Source organism: Schistocerca gregaria, chromosome X (genome assembly GCF_023897955.1).
Source record: "Schistocerca gregaria isolate iqSchGreg1 chromosome X, iqSchGreg1.2, whole genome shotgun sequence".
In the NCBI taxonomy this organism is placed as follows: domain Eukaryota; kingdom Metazoa; phylum Arthropoda; class Insecta; order Orthoptera; family Acrididae; genus Schistocerca; species Schistocerca gregaria.
Genome location: NC_064931.1, coordinates 803,789,955 through 803,807,036, shown reverse-complemented (window position 1 = coordinate 803,807,036; position 17,082 = coordinate 803,789,955). Strand labels below are relative to the sequence as shown.

The 17,082-nt window shown below is 40.7% G+C and overlaps 1 protein-coding gene across 3 annotated transcripts in view; it reads left to right on the top strand.

Annotated features, from left to right (window-relative positions):
• Window positions 1–17,082, top strand: part of LOC126298607 (protein-serine O-palmitoleoyltransferase porcupine) — a 150,423-nt gene that overhangs the window by 113,816 nt on the left and 19,525 nt on the right. For all 3 annotated transcript variants that reach the window (XM_049990008.1, XM_049990007.1, XM_049990009.1), the window contains one exon: window positions 13,835–14,052. In XM_049990008.1, the coding sequence (XP_049845965.1) occupies window positions 13,835–14,052 (218 nt within the window). The remainder of the gene's footprint in view (window positions 1–13,834; window positions 14,053–17,082) is intronic.

The window sequence follows — 17,082 nt, the reverse complement described above, 5'->3', positions numbered from 1 at the left end:
TTTCCCATATATATTCACTGCCAGTGTCTGTCTGAACGTTTATTAGAGCATCATTTAAAAATTTGAAATAAATTGGGCAAGAATGTTTTGAGCTTTTTGCTAACAATATGTCCCCTGTGTGTTATCTATAAATTTATGTACCACATTGTGTACCACATATATTAATGAAATATGTAGCACATGTCCATTGGAAAGTATGTTAGTGTATCATGGAAAAAGTTTAACTTAATTGGTCCAGCACTTTTCGAGATTTTTTCTAACAATATTTCTTCTTTTTTTCTGTCTGTATTTATTTTTAAATAAGAGTATACATGCACATGCAGAATTGGGTGGGGAGTAGGGGGGCAGTGAGTTACCTTAGGTTTAGGCCACAGAGGTTATGGGAGTGAAGGATGTGCTGTAATGATAGCTCCCATCTGCACAGCTCAGCAAAGCTGGTGGTGGTGGGGAGGATCCAGATGGCATGGGTTGTGAAACAGCCATTGAAATCTCACATGTTGTTGTCTACTGCCATTGGTTAGTCAACCTTGTTTGTGGCTGTGGTTTCTGGGTGACAGCTAGTTGGTTGCCATACCAAAGTAAAATGCTGTGGGCCCACCCTCTGATGGGGTAGGGTAAGCCTGTGACAGAACTGGAGTAGGAGGTGCTGAGTGGGTGGACTGGGTAGGTCTTGCACCTGGGTCTTCCGCAAGGGCATGATCCCTGTGCCAGGGGTTCGGGGTGCGAGTGGCATAGGGATGGACTAGGGTGTATTTTTTAAATATGTACCATATGTCCATCTGAGTGTTTATGAGGGTGTCTTATACAAATTTGGAAGCATGTTTTGAGATTTTTGGTAACCGTGTTAAACTAAAACTTTTCTTTATATACAGGGTAGTCCATTGATTGTGACCAGGCCAAATATCTCACAAAATAAGTGTCAAACAAAAAAACTACAAAGAACGAAACTTGTCTAGCTTGAAGGGGGAAACCAGATGGCGCTATGGTTGGCCCACAATATGGCGCTACCATAGGTCAAATGTTTTGTTTTTTTAAATAGGAACCCCCATTTTTATTACATATTCGTTTAGTACGTAAAGAAATATCAATGTTTTAGTTGGACCACTTTTTTCGCTTTGTGATACATGGCGCTGTAATAGTCAAAAACATATGGCTCACAATTTTAGACGAGCAGTTGGTAACACGTAGGTTTTTTAAATTAAAATACAGAATGTAGGTACGTTTTAACATTTTATTTCGGTTTTTCCAATGTGATACATGTACCTTTGTGAACTTAGCATTTCTGAGAACGCATGCTGTTACAGTGTGATTACCTGTAAATACCACATTAATGCAATAAATGTTCAAAATGATGTCCGTCAACCTCAATGCATTTAGCAATACGTGTATCGAAATTCCTCTCAACAGCGAGTAGTTTTCCTTCCGTAATGTTCGCATATGCATTGACTATGCGCTTACGCATGTTGTCAGGCATTGTTGGTGGATCACGATAGCAAATATCCTTCAACTTTCCCCACATAAAGAAATCCAGTGAACGTGCAGGCCATGGTATGGTGCTTCGACGACCAATCCACCTCTCATGAAATATGCTATTCAGTACCGCTTCAGCCGCACGCGAGCTATGTGCCGGACAACCATCATGTTGGAAGTACATTGCCATTCTGTCATGCAGTGAAACATCTTGTAGTAACATCGGTAGAACATTATGTAGGAAATCAGCATACATTGCACCATTTAGATTGCCATCGATAAAATGGAGGCCAATTATCCTTCCTCCCATAATGTCGCACCATACATTAACCTGCCAAGGTCGCTGATGTTCCACTTGTCCTAGCCATCATGGATTTTCCGTTGCCCAATAGTGCATATTATGCCGGTTTATGTTACTGCTGTTGGTAAACGACGTTAAATCTGTCATTGTCTCGTAATTTCCCTTGTACCCAGTGGCAGAACTGTACACGACGTTCAAAGTCGTTGCCATGCAATTCCTGCTGCATAGAAATATGGTATGGGTGCAATCGATGTTAATGTAGCATTGTCAACAGCGACATTTTTGAGATTCCCAATTCTCACGCAATTTGTCTGCTACTGAAGTGCGGATTAGCCACGACAGCAGCTAAAACACCTACTTGGGCATCATCATTTGTTGCGGGTCGTGGTTGATGTTCCACATGTGGCTGAACACTTCCTGTTTTCTTAAATAATGTAACTATCTGGCGAACGGTCGGGACACTTGGATGATGTCGTCCAGGATACATAGCACACGCCCGTTGGTCAATTTGATCACAGTAGCCATACATCAACATGATATCGACATTTTCCGCTATTGGTAAACGGTCCATTTTAACACGGGTAATGTATGACGAAGCAAATACCGTCTGCACTGGTGGGAATGTTACATGATACCACACACTTGCATGTTGATGACCATTACCTCGCCACCTATCACAAAGCGAAAAAAGTGGTCCAACTAAAACATTCATATTTCTTTACATACTACATGAATATGTAATAAAAAATGGGGGTTTCTATTTCTAAAAAAACACAGTTGATATCTGTTCGACCTACGGCAGCGACATCTAGCGGGCCAACCATAGTGCCATCTGGTTTCCCCCTTCAAGCTAGACGACTTTCATTCTTTGTAGTTTTTTCGTTTGATGCTTATTTCGTGAGATATTTGCCCTGGTCACTGTCAATGGACCATCCTGTATAGTGGTATAGATTAAACAGTTGACATCAGTACAGCCTTGTCTGTCAGTGAAACCAACAGGACTTTAATGATAATAACTAGCATGACAGGAATCTTCTGATGTTATATAAACCAAGGCTATGTAATTGTATGTAATACTTTATCATACCGATATTTTACAATGGATTGTCAGCTTTGTCCAGTATATCAAAATATTTTTAATTTTATTACATGTGTACTCAATGAAAGAAATTATAAGAAAAGTTTCCAAAGCAAATGACAAAATTGCACAAATGTGAGCTGGAAATTGTATAAAGTGTGATTATGTAAGGTTTTTCTCACAAGAGTGGGTATGCCAAACATGTGATAAGAGTATGACACAAACTTAGTTACTGATACATATATTTCTGTTAGTGGATGTTGAGCAATGTTACATAAAATGGGTAAGATTACAATAAATCCTACGATCCTAAGGGTTGTTATTTTTTCTTTTACAATCTCTCTTTATATTACCTATATTGTGATACATTTTGTACTTCTTCATTTTAATAAATCCAATAATTTATTGTTATTACCTAGAACCATCACTAAAACATAAAAATTGCCTGACATTGTTTCAACGTCCATTATAATTCATAATGATGTTTGTGACTGAGGCTTCTTAAACCATGGTTTATTATGAAAACATGAAGCATACTGTGTTAAAAATGCTGTTCTTTCATCACACATTTAATGCACTTTTCAGTGTAATAATTCTATAATCTGTTGTTATAACCTGTTACCATCACAATCAATCCATTGTGAAGTATCAATATGATAAAGAATTAAATAAAACTACATCACTTGGTTTATATAGCATCAGCAGATTCTTATGATGCTAGTTCTTGTCCTCATGAAAGTCCTGTTGGTTTAACTATAAGACAAGCTGTATTGATGTCAACTGTTATTTATTTTTATGTAAGTTCTATAACCAGATGCTAAAGTCATCTAGAGGTCTTCAACTAAAGCATTATTTCAAAATCTAGTGGCCATTGGTCCCATTTTGCTACAGTACTGGCCGTACATGTGTATACTAATGTATATGCCGAAGGTTGCTTTTCTTCATATATGTAATGATCTCTGTTATGAGATGAAGTAAATACTAAGTGTGTCAGCTACTAAGTTTGAACAGTATAACATCTTTGGTAAGACAATACCTTTTACATTTAGTTGTTTTAGTGAATAGTTCCTTGTGCAAATATTGTTCTTTTATTTTCATTGCCTCTTCTCTATGTTAATGTATATTTTCAGTTTTATGACCATCATTCAATTACAGTGGTCACAAATGATGTAAAGCTGTTTTTAACTATTTCATGTGTGGATATGTTGTCATTTTAACTATTTCATGTATGGATATTGTCATTTTAAGAAAAAATCCAATGATATGTATGAAGCCATAATGATGCCAACACAAATAAAGAATGTTTTATGGTATATATTCTGTAATTAATTTGTGTATATATTCTTGAATCCTGGTACAATATTATGTGCAGTTGTGCAAGCTGTTGTGTGTTGTTAACATGAGGAAAATTCTGTTTTATATCTGCGATCTGAAGATGGCTGTGATGATTGCTGAAATTAGTAATCCAACCAAATAAAGATTATTTCGTGTGCAATCTTGACTTTGAGGGTTTTCAATCCCTAACATATTTTTCTTTTTTAATTAAATTATCATGGAATCACTTGCTAAACTCTGAAGGTGGTGATAGAACTGTGGACATGACTGCTGCAGAAAATTCTTTTTGACATTTGGCAACTTCAGGATGTTTCTCAGATAGACTCCCATGCTTGGATTCAGTAAGGAACTGTGTAATTTGTGCAAAAGAACAAGAAGACGTTACAGAAAAGCTAAAACAGCACAGGTTGAAGAAGAGTCTGGTAATGACAAAAATGCTGCAGAGGAGTTTGTTTCACCAATAAAGTATTTTAAAACAGCTTTAAAAAAAGGCTTGACATGCTTTGGGCAGCAACCTTCAGGTTTCTTAGGTGATACTTGTGTGCTAAAGAAATGGAGGGGATGTGCTTTCTTTCTAGAATGTTTCTGTCTCCACAAAGTAAATATCACTAATTTTTTGTTTTAACTCTTGCTTAAAACATTGTATGTACACCAATTGCTCATTATAATGTAACAGTTTTTCATGATTGCTATTACATAGATGTATATCAGTTATTTCACATAACTGAGGCTTTTTGGTCATCACCATTGGGGCTATAGCTTGATGGGAAGAAATTCAGATCTGTAAAGGGCTTTACCTTGCAACCATGGTTGCAAGATACTAACACAAGTTTGTTACAGAAGAATGGGAAAACTGGTAGAAACAGACCTCAGGGAAGATCAGTGTGGATTCCGGAGAAATGTTGGAACATGGGAGACAATACTGACTCTACAACATATCTCAGAAGATAGGTTAAGAAAAGCAAACCTACATTTGTAGCCTTTGAGAAAGCCTTTGACAGTGTTGAATAGAATAAATTCTTTAAAATTATGAAGGTAGCAGAAGTAAAATACAAATTAGTAAATGGTTATTTACATCTTATACAGAAACCAGATGGCAGTTAAGAGTCAAGGGGCACGAAAGAGAACTAGTGGCTTAGCAGGGTATGAGAAAGGATTGTAACTTTTCCCCATGTTATTTAATCTGTACATTGAACAAGCAATAACGGAAATCAAAGAAAAATTTGGAGTAGGAAATAAAATTCAGGGAGAAGAAATAAAAACTTTTAAGTTTGCTGATCACATTGCAATTCTGTCACAGACAGCAAAGGACTTCAAAGAGCAGTTGAACAGAATGGATAGTGTTTTGAAAGAGGATATAAGGTGAACATCCATCAACAAAAGCAAAACAAGGATAATGGAATGTAGTCAAATTAAATCAGGTGATGCTGAGGCAATCGGATTAGGAAAGGAGACACTTAAATACCTCCCCCCCCCCTTCCCTTCGCCCCCCCCCTCCCCCAAGGGGCTAGACACTGTGTGGTGAGTGCATGCTTGACTACCATGGGACCCCAGCCTTTGCATCCTCTTTCTCCTTCCATGCTACATTATATCCTTCTGCTATTCTTTTTCCCCTCCCTTGTGAAACAAGGATATTTTTCGGAATGTGTCCTGCATTTTCAGTAGTCTGAAATCAGAACAGTCCCCACACTGTTTCTTTCTTTCTTTCTTCATTCTCCATCTCCTATCCTTCCTCTGCTTTGATGTTTAAGGTTCGTCTTTGTTTCTTCTTCCTCCCTGTGTGCACCTGAAGGCCGGCCCATGTGCCTGCTATGTAAAAGGTCCCTGGGTAATACGTAATTCCCAGACCCGGGTCAACAGGTAGGGTTCACCTGTTCTCCCTGGTCCAGGGAGGGGTGATTGCCTGAGCTGTTACCTACTCAAATTGCCAGTTGTTCCCTCTTGCAGGAATTCAGGAGGTGTCACCTGAGGTGTGAGTAATCACCTAAAGCGGGTGAGCCCTGCCCTGAGGGGGCCCCCAATTGGGAGGAGCATGCCATTGGAGACACTGGCAATCATGGGAGTTTTTCTCGCATTAATCCAATCACTATCTCAGTCTATGTCTACGTAAAGGGAATGTGGCTAAAGATTCCAAGACTCTCCCAGCTGCACCCCAGTTCCTCGTGGTATCGCGTACTGAGGGAGGTCAGTGCTTTGCTACAGTTAATCCGTTTGTAATTCAGAAAAGTGTTGATGCAATTGCCAGCCTTGTGAAATCTTGATCTCGTTTACGTAACGGCACCTTGCTTTTGGAGATGAATTGTGATTCTCAACCCCAACAACTGCTTGCAGCTTCACCGCTGTTCATGTTGAGGCACATTGAATGCTGAATTATTCATGTGGTGTTATTTACACTAGGCTGCTCGATGGTCCGGCCACGGAAGAAATCCAAACTTACCTCTCTGATCAAGGTAATAAAAAAGGTTGATGTAACCTTAGTGCCTACATACACACACACACACTTTTTCTCATGTTTGATAGGATAGTGCTTCCATCAAAGATCAAAGCAATCTATGAAGTCATTATGATGTGACAATGCATTCCAAACCCAATACGCTGCTACCTGTGTCAATGTTACAACCCTACTCGAATGTTCTGTCAAAACATGAGCAAATGTGTCACTTGTGGTAGGGATGCTCACGAAGGCTATTGTCCCCTCCTCCTCCTTGCTGTAACATCCCGAGACTGCCCTGTGTATCTTGATGAGAAGGTCATCCAGGAGCTCCGGGTGAAGGAAAAGGTGCCTTACCCTGTTGGTCACAAATTATTGGTTAGTCAAAAGTCCTCCATTTTAGCATCTGGCACTTCTACACCTTGCTCCATGAAGAACACAACAACACAGACTTGCTACCTCAAATTCAGCACCGCAGTTGTAAAATCACTCAGTGTCACAGTAGCATCCCCGTCTCCTCCTCCTCCTCCTCATCATCATCATAATCATAATCATCATCATCATCCACCTGTGCAGTAAGCCACCACACCTTCGCTTCCAGTGGCGAAATCACCTGATACTCAACCGGCCAGCTGGAAAGGACAGAAGGAATACTCCCACAAAGACTTTTTACATCCCCCCAGCCTACAAACATCTGAGTCTTCCACTGTCAACCAGATACGCTTTAAGAAATCAAAGCCAAATGGTCTTCTCCTTTGCCGATTCGGCAATCCTCTTCAATGGTGCCGCCACATAATACCCTTAACTGCGCTCTGTAGCAGTGAGTCTTCAAACGCTAGCACTCGGCAGCTGCTGAGGTGACAAGCCTTCATTTTTTCCCTCCTCCCCTTTCACTGTCATGACTCCTCCTCCCCTTTCACTGTCATGACTCTCCTCCAATGGAAATTTGCAGCATTAGATCCAACAAGGAGGAATTAAGGAGACTCTTGTAATCGCAGCATTCACTTGTTTTCTGCCTCCAGGAAACCAAATTGTATCTTCATGACTGCTTCAACCTCTCACATTTCTTTCCAGTCCATTTAGACCTTCCTGCCCCCTGCCCCTCCCCCCACCTGCAAGCTGTTTCAGGTGCCCTCTTGGCTGACCTTCTCAATCAACACAATCTCATCTGCCGTAACACTGTAGCACCCGCATTCCTTTCAAAGTCCATGCACATCTGTTGCCATTTTGACCTCTCGTTCTGCACTGCCCAGCTTGCCCATCATCTCAAGTGGTCCATTCTCTCCGACAGATTCTCAAGTGACCATTGCCCGTACACTATCTGTTTGCTGATGCCTACCCCACGTATGTGTAAACCCACCTGGAAGCTTTCTAAGGCTGACTGGAGGCTTTACTCCTCCCTGACGATCCACACTGAACAACATTTCCCCAGTTGTGATGACCAGGTAGAACACCTTATGAACGTTATCCTTACTGCCACAGAACATTCCATTCCTCACACTTCACCTTTACCACGCCATTTCCCTCTCCCTTGGTGGACTGAGGCATGCTGCAATGCCATTCACATGCAGAGACATGCTCTCTGCATTTTTAACCATCATTCTGTGATGACGAACTGTATTCGTTATAAAAAGTTGGGTGCACAGTGTCATCGCATTGTTTGGGACAGCAAAAAAGCTAGCTGGATTTCATTTACTTGTTCTTTTAGCAGTTCCACTCCTCCTTCCATTGTGTGGGCCAATTTCTGATCTAACTGTAGCAAATGAGATCATTGTGGGGCCCATTGCTATCTCCAACACCTTAGGGTGCTATTTTTGGGAGATTTTGATCTCTAACCACTATCACCCTTCCTCCTTCCATCGGAAACGAGTGGAGGAGGCTCATATGATACCCTTCTCCTCTCAGAATCATGAATGCCACAGTGCCGCCTGTACTGGAGGGAGCTAGATCATACTCTCACTTCATCCCCATCTCCCAACCAAGGGCCGGATGTTGTTCACATGAAGATGTTGCAGCACCTTTCTCTTGTGGGCAAGCACTTTCTCCTTCATACAGTTGCATGTGGACAGAAGGCACGTTTTCCAGATGCTGACATGAAGCCACTGTCAGACCCATACCTGAGCCCGATAAGGACAAACGCCTTCCTTATTGCTACCACCCCATTTCTCTTACCAGCTGTGTTTGTAGCATGATGGAACATACGATTCATGCTCAGATGGTATGGTGGTTCAAGTCTCACAATTTACTAACCACTGCACAGTGCGGATCCCGATCACACTGGTCTGCAGTTGACCATCTCATCACTGTGTTAATCCATGTCATGAACGGTTTTCTGCAGAAATACCAGACTGTGGCTGTGTCTTTTGGCTTGGAGAAAGCCAACACCACCTTTTGGAGGAATGGTATCCTCCGTACCTTATACATGTAGTGCTTCCGAGGTCGCCTGATACGTTTGCTTCAGGAATTTTTAAATCTGTGTGGGACAGCTTTGTATAGGAAAATGGTTTACCTTAGGGTTCTGCCCTGGGCATTGTCCTCTTTGCTATAGCCATTAACCCTATTGAGGCCTGTCTCCCACCAGGCATCACTAGCTCCCTTTCTGTTGATAATTGTGTGATCTATTGCAGTTCTCCACAGACTTGCCTTAAGCGATGTCTCTGTTATCTTTACTTGTGGAGCATCAACAACAGTTTTCGCTTTTCACTGAAAAAACTGTTTGTTTGAATTTCAGGTGGCGCAATTGGTTTCTCCCACCGTCTTTACATCTTGGGCCTGTTGCTCTTCTGCTCACTGAAACTATGAAATTCCTGGGGCTCATGCATGATAGAAAACTTTCTTGGTCCTCCCATGTGTCTTAACTGGCCGCTCGCTACACCTGGTCCCTCATTGTCCTAACCATTGCTTCCTGGGGAGTGGATCGGACCACCCTCCTTCTGTTTGTACTGATTCCTTGTCCATTGGAAACTAGACTATTGGTGTTTAAGTTATGCATCAGTGTGTCCGTCCATCATACACTGTACAAATACAATCCACCATCATGGAATCCGTGTGGCCACTCGCACCTTTTACACTAGCCCAGTTGAGATTCCCTATGCAGAAGCTGCCAAATTATCACTGTCATACCAGCGGATACACGTGCCAGTTGTCTGGCATGCCCATCTACCCATCCTATTCATCTTTCTTTGATGACTCATTTGACTGCCAGAATGGTGTGTGTGTCCCTCTACTCTGGCAGCTTAACTTCGTGCTACCTGCCACTTTCCCAATAGGTGTGAGCCCTGCACCACATTGGCAGCCCGTGTTCACCTTGGACTTGGCAGCCCGTGTTCACCTTGGACTTGGCAGCCCGTGTTCACCTTGGACTTGGCAGCCCGTGTTCACCTTGGACTTGGCAGCCCGTGTTCACCTTGGACTTGGCAGCCCGTGTTCACCTTGGACTTGGCAGCCCGTGTTCACCTTGGACTTGGCAGCCCGTGTTCACCTTGGACTTGGCAGCCCGTGTTCACCTTGGACTTGGCAGCCCGTGTTCACCTTGGACTTGGCAGCCCGTGTTCACCTTGGACTTGGCAGCCCGTGTTCACCTTGGACTTGGCAGCCCGTGTTCACCTTGGACTTGGCAGCCCGTGTTCACCTTGGACTTGGACTGATGCCTGCATTCTGAATTTCTTTTGGCAGGGCGACCTTGTATGCTTCCATTCCATGCTTTGTCTTTTGGCATCTGGTTCCAAAATGGTAAATCCATGTTTCATGGCATTCTTTCAAGTCTGTACACACTCTGAGTCTTGTTTCCTTGTGTTGTTGTGTTAACTCTTTTGGCACCTACATTGCACTTGTTTTGCTGTTATTGAGCTTGTTACTGATAACATTATAAACTGTGCCAACACTTACTGCAATTGTTTTTGCTATGTGTTCAACTGTAACACATCAGTCTTTACGAATAATATCATCAGTGTGGATTTCAAACAAAGGAGTTGACACTTCAACTGGCCAGCCAGGACACTGTTCATCAGTAACTGAGGTTGAACCGTTTTTCAACTCTTCCACTCACTTATAAAATTTTCCACCGTTCATACAACTTTTGCCATACTCTAAAATCATATGAGAAACGCAGTTTTCCGAAATTCCTTCACCACGGAAGACGAATGGAATATTCCAGAATTTGAAACACGAACATCTGCTAGCATGAGTTTCTTAGAAGTAGATACCTTAGGGGTTGCGAAGCAACTCAAATCGCTTGATACGGGCAAGTCTTCAGGTCCAGATTGTATACCGATTAGGTTCCTTTCAGATTACGCTGATACTATAGCTCCCTACATAGCACTCATATACAACCGCTCGCTCACCGATAGATCTGTACCTACAGATTGGAAAATTGCGCAGGTCGCACCAGTGTTCAAGAAGGGTAGTAGGAGTAATCCATTTAACTACAGACCTATATCATTGACGTCGGTTTGCAGTAGGGTTTTGGAGCATATACTGTATTCAAACATTATGAATCACCTCGAAGGGAACGATCTATTGACACGTAATCAGTATGGCTTCAGAAAACATCGCTCTTGTGCAACGCAGCTAGCTCTTTATTCGCACGAAGTAATGGCCGCTATCGACAGGGGATCTCAAGTTGATTCCGTATTTCTAGATTTCCGGAAAGCTTTTGACACCGTTCCTCACAAGCGACTTCTAATCAAGCTGCGGAGCTATGGGGTATTGTCTCAGTTGTGGGACTGGATTCGTGATTTCCTGTCAGTAAGGTCGCAGTTCGTAGTAATAGACGGCAAATCATCGAGTAAAACTGAAGTGATATCAGGTGTTCCCCAGGGAAGCGTCCTGGGACCTCTACTGTTCGTGATTTATATAAATGACCTGGGTGACAATCTGAGCAGTTCTCTTAGGTTGTTCGCAAGTGATGCTGTAATTTACCGTCTAGTAAGGTCATCCGAAGACCAGTATCAGCTGCAAAGCGATTTAGAAAAGATTGCTGTATTGTGTGTCAGGTGGCAGTTGACGCTAAATAACGAAAAGTGTGAGATGATCCACATGAGTTCCAAAAGAAATCCGTTGGAATTCGATTACTTGATAAATAGTACAATTCTCAAGGCTGTCAATTCAACTAAGTACCTGGGTGTTAAAATTACGAACAACTTCAGTTGGAAGGACCACATAGATAATATTGTCGGGAAGGCGAGCCAAAGGTTGCGTTTTATTGGCAGGACACTTAGAAGATGCAACAAGTCCACTAAAGAGACAGCTTACACTACACTCGTTCGTCCTCTGTTAGAATATTGCTGCGCGGTGTGGGATCCTTACCAGGTGGGATTGACGGAGGACATCGAGAGGGTGCAAAGAAGGGCAGCTCGTTTTGTATTATCGCGTTATAGGGGAGAGAGTGTGGCAGATATGATACACGAGTTGGGATGGAAGTCATTACAGCATAGACGTTTTTCGTCGCGGCGAGACCTTTTTACGAAATTTCAGTCACCAACTTTCTCTTCCGAATGCGAAAATATTTTGTTGAGCCCAACCTACATAGATAGGAATGATCATCAAAATAAAATAAGAGAAATCAGAGCTCGAACAGAAAGGTTTAGGTGTTCGTTTTTCCCGCTCGCTGTTCGGGAGTGGAATAGTAGAGAGATAGTATGATTGTGGTTCGATGAACCCTCTGCCAAGCACTTAAATGTGAATTGCAGAGTAGTCATGTAGATGTAGAAAAGATTTTAGCCAGTTTTTTACCTACGAGAAGCAAAAAACCAGATCACTGAATGTTTCTCAACTAATGTACAGACTTGAAGCGAACATGCCATTATTAAAATATTGAGGTCATAAATAAAACAATTTTTATCTGTCAGCTGTTTTCAACTGATACCAGTGATGCTAACCTACAGTTATGAAAGTAGAAAACTACTACTACAAACTATTTCATTTCTATATCAATTTTTCTCTTTAATTACTGAATGTCCTTCGTACATAGTCTGAATAGGATTGTGTTGAATGTCTCTCTGATGTTCATGATGAATTCTGTCTTGTTGATGAGAATTTCATCCTAACTTTAGTTGCTAGTTTCTTGATGGAGGAGGGTTGGTAGGTAGTTTCTTGTGCACTGGATGCTCAGATTGTGCTGTAATTCACAAATAATTTCCTTCAGCATGCTTTTGAAGAAAACTGGGAATAGGCTATCTTGTTGTCTAACATATCCTCTGATTTAGAAGTCAGTTCTCATCCGAATTTTACTTTGGGCATCATTCTGGTAAGTTTTCCTTTCACAAGGTTCAAGGTCTCATTCTCTAGGCTCAGTTCAGTTAGTTTCTGGGAGAGGAAATAACTGTCTACCAAATCATAGCAGTTCTGAAACTATACAAATGTTGCTATATGAGGTGCAGTTCTTAAATTTTTATGTGTGAGAGTATTTTTGACATTCAGTATTTGTTTGTGTCTTCCAGAATCCATCTCAATACTCTCCTATGCAGGATTTTAGTTGACCCTCCACTCTTGTTAATAATACATCAAAGAACGTTTTTAGGTCACTGAAATGAGGGAATTGCTTTATAGTTGTTAAGGACTAATATTTTTTGTGTAGCAGGTGGACAACAGTAGTGATAGTCATTTAGAATACTTAAAGAATCACTGTATGTTTATTTACTTCTAAAGTAAGTGATCACCAGTGATAGCATCTGTATTAATATTATTAAGATGGACAAAGACGTACATGGTCCACTTTTCAATAAATATCATGTTAATAATTGTGTATGTTGGTCAATATATTATCACCATCAAACTGATAAGAATACACAGAAGTAGGAACTACCAAATTCCTGCATTTACCATGAACAGTGAATGAATGTAGTGTTTAGTTGTTTTTGCTGCATAAGCAACCTGACAGAACCCAGGAGTGAGCATGAAAGTGGATAATGTTCATAAAACTAAAGTCAGAGTTCAAAACTTGCTCAGCAGCTAATGGGATTGCTCATAGCACGGTATATGGATGTGCTGCCTTCGAGAATGTTGTGTGTTTGCATAGGTTCCCACAGCAAGTTCAGATTTATGTTGGGTGCATTAAATGTCAGAAATAACTGTATTTGTCAGGTGTGTAAATGTAAACACAAAAGTTTCTGAATAGTCACTGCTTTGGAAACCATGACATTTTCCTCAAAGTAGTAAACACATTTAGAGTAATATAAAATACATTCCAAATACTGATTAAATTTTGTGTCTGTTGCAGGTGGTGGACAGCTTATCGTGATGCTCTCTCATTCAGGTCGAGTCATTACTTTGTTTCTTTCTTGTCAGAAGCATCAGCTATTCTATGTGGATTTGGCCAACGAACTGATCCACTGTTTAGCCTCCCAGTAGCTAGACCGCAGTTTATTGAAGTACCTCGGTCGTTAGTTCAAGTCGTCGTGTACTGGAACATTCCTATGCACAATTGGCTGAAAAATTGTGAGTATTTTATTCTTCTGTACATTTATATAGCTGTGTAATACACAAAAAAATTACAAAATTACCAATCTCCATTCTGTAAGATTGATATTATTTTGTGGTTTTCCTGTTCAAAATACCGTAACTGGGCCCTACATTATAACCATATGTTTCACGTATTGTAAATAATAAAAGAATTCATACACATTAGATTAAACATTGTTTTCTATTTTCCTTTAATTTTAAGGTTGTATTTCCTTCACATTATACCTTACACTTTGAAGTTGTGAAAAAAATAAAACTTTTTTTTCGTGTATTGGAGCCTCTCCTCTTGTAAAAACATTACATTTCCTGTATCATTTTTCTGTTTGCTGAAGGCACAAACAGCAGATTTTTTATAGTGGTAGCAACAAATAAGTTAGTGGCTTTTCAAATATACACATTTTTGAGAGAAATCTGTTGATTGTGGAAGACATACCCCACTTGAGTGTGTACATCCTGTTGGAAAATAAATCTCCTATTTTGCAATATTTAACATGGTATATATACAGCATCAGTAACCACTTTTAGGATTAATATATCTTGGTATGTAATGTCTAAATGACATCAGTTTCATCACTTAGGCTGCTTTCCCTCTATAACTGTGGTTGACTCTTGCACTGTAGATTACAGTGAAATTTCCAGCATAGCTAGTTGTGGGCTGAGATTCTCTGCTGAAGAAATGAGGTTTGCAGCCAAAAAAGGTCTGGTCGAAGTTACAAGAACTTCTTTATTGCAGCTTGTTTACAAACATTGGCTTGGAAGTGCGAGTAAGAGTGGTGGGCAAGGTAAATGTCACGGCATTTCCCAGCTGCTAATTGCACACGCTGCTGCTGCTGCTGCTGCTGCATTGCCAAATTGTTGGATTCACCAGTCAGCAAAGGTGTGGCCAGCAGCAGGGGTTGCTACGCGAACTTCTGGACACGTCATGCCCAAGTAGCAGAGTGCAGAGGTCTTCTGTTGATGTCCCATAAGGCCAGGGAGGAGTGGTGGATCCCCATGTCGTACTCCTGCCACGGTGTCAAAAGTGCAGAGCTGTCATGGTGTCCAGATGCGTAGATGGTAGGTAGCTGTTCCTATCCCAGAGGCAGTAGATGTGGCTGCATCATCAGCATAGTGCACAGGTTCACTGTGGCTTAACTGCCCTGATGTTAGAGTGCTGACAGGCTGGTTTGGACAGGCTTAAATGCTGTTGCTCCCCACTGACTTTGTGGTGGTGGCAGTATTTGTGTTTCACGCTGAATTACTTCAAATAGAGGCAGTGACCAGCTGTTGTAACTGGCAGTGAGTCGAGCTGTAGTACTTCCTGGTGACTTGCTGCCTCATTTCGTCAGGCGGAAGGCTGTGATGCGTAACAGCTGTTGGTCCACTTGGCACATGGGTCACTGACTGTTGCTTCTGTGTTCTGATCACAATTCTGCCCCCCCCCCCCCCCCCAAACTCAGTTTCTAGGTCCCGTTATAAAGCTTTCACTTGACACCTCCAACAAGCCATTTTCTAAATTTAAATGTAAGAAGACAGGTACTGTGAAGCTGCTGGTGCAGTCTTAAAAAACTAGGGTTAAATGATGTTAACACAGGTTTAATAAATACTCAATTTATTATATTTTAGTCACAAGTAAGATGTCCCTATGTGTCGGTTCTCACTTGTTCTACAACCACAGTCATTCACTAAACACCACTTGGTCTAAGTTGGCCATTGCTGGTAGGTACTTAATGTTTGCAATTGAATTAAATGTCATTTCCTGGGTAATGAAATACAATCATTTCTGCAAATTATTTTCCCATGACATTAAAAAGACTTCTTGTACATGATCCCTTCTGCATGGCTTCTCAAACCACCTGAAGATCTACAGGTACCAAAATCACCCCGACCGCATGATGGGTCTTCCCCATCAGCGATGCTACCTTGCAGAAGCAAAGGTACATAAGGATAGATGCGGTTCACCAGGGATGGGATTGATATCTGTATCCTTATGTCCCCCAACTAGATGTTTTCAAAATCCATGAGAAGCAAGAATTTTTGGAAATAAAGAAATATCACCCTCCATTTCTGAAAAAGACCCACAAGAGAGAAAGTAGAAAACCTATTCCTAAAGATTTAAATAACAAATTACCATGAAATGAAAGACAGTAAATGGCAATAGCACCCTCATAACCCCAAAGAAAGAAATCTTGTTAACAGTTTTTTAATGCACACACATTACATTCATCCATGCATACTATGTGAAATTTTACAAAAATATTATCTATAGCAAGATTTGTTAAGTATAATGATGCAATGCTAAAAGTAGTAAAATTATATCTTTTCGTGAGTGCATTCACATAATTATGGACGTATTAAATTTAAATCTGAAAGGAAAGTACATAGAAACAAACACATTTATCAATATTTTCACTAAATCTGCCATTATTAATTTTCCCTAAAGTTTTCGTGCTAGACAAGCACTTAAATAAAAAGTGTGTCTAGTATGAAAGCAAAGGCTTCAGTCTTGTGCATTACAGGCTGTCATATCTAGTATTACAATGCTGGAAATGATTTACATTCTGAGGGCAACAATGACTAGTACAATATACATTTAAAGTTATTCAGTTTTCTAGAAGAGAAAAATTTATTAAACTCTCAGTTACTTTCATGCAAATGGAAGGATGTGTATATATTTCGAAACACAATCCACAGGCTAATCTATTTCTTCTTCTTCTTTGGCTTTATAGCTCATTGTGAGCCTTGGTGTTTTCAACCATTTTCCACTATTTATCTCGATCCATTGCTAGAGCTCTCATTTCTATAACCCATTTTACGAAGATTATCAATGACTCCCAACTCCCATCTGACTTTTATTTGATCGTGCCCTCTTTGTCATCCTATATTTCCTTGTAATACCATTTTGGCTACTTCTGCATCATACACACGTGCTACATGCCCAGGCCACTTGAATCTGGATGATTTCACTGCTCTTCTGATAGGTGGGTCTTTATAAATGTTGTACAACTGATGATTGTAGCTTTTCCT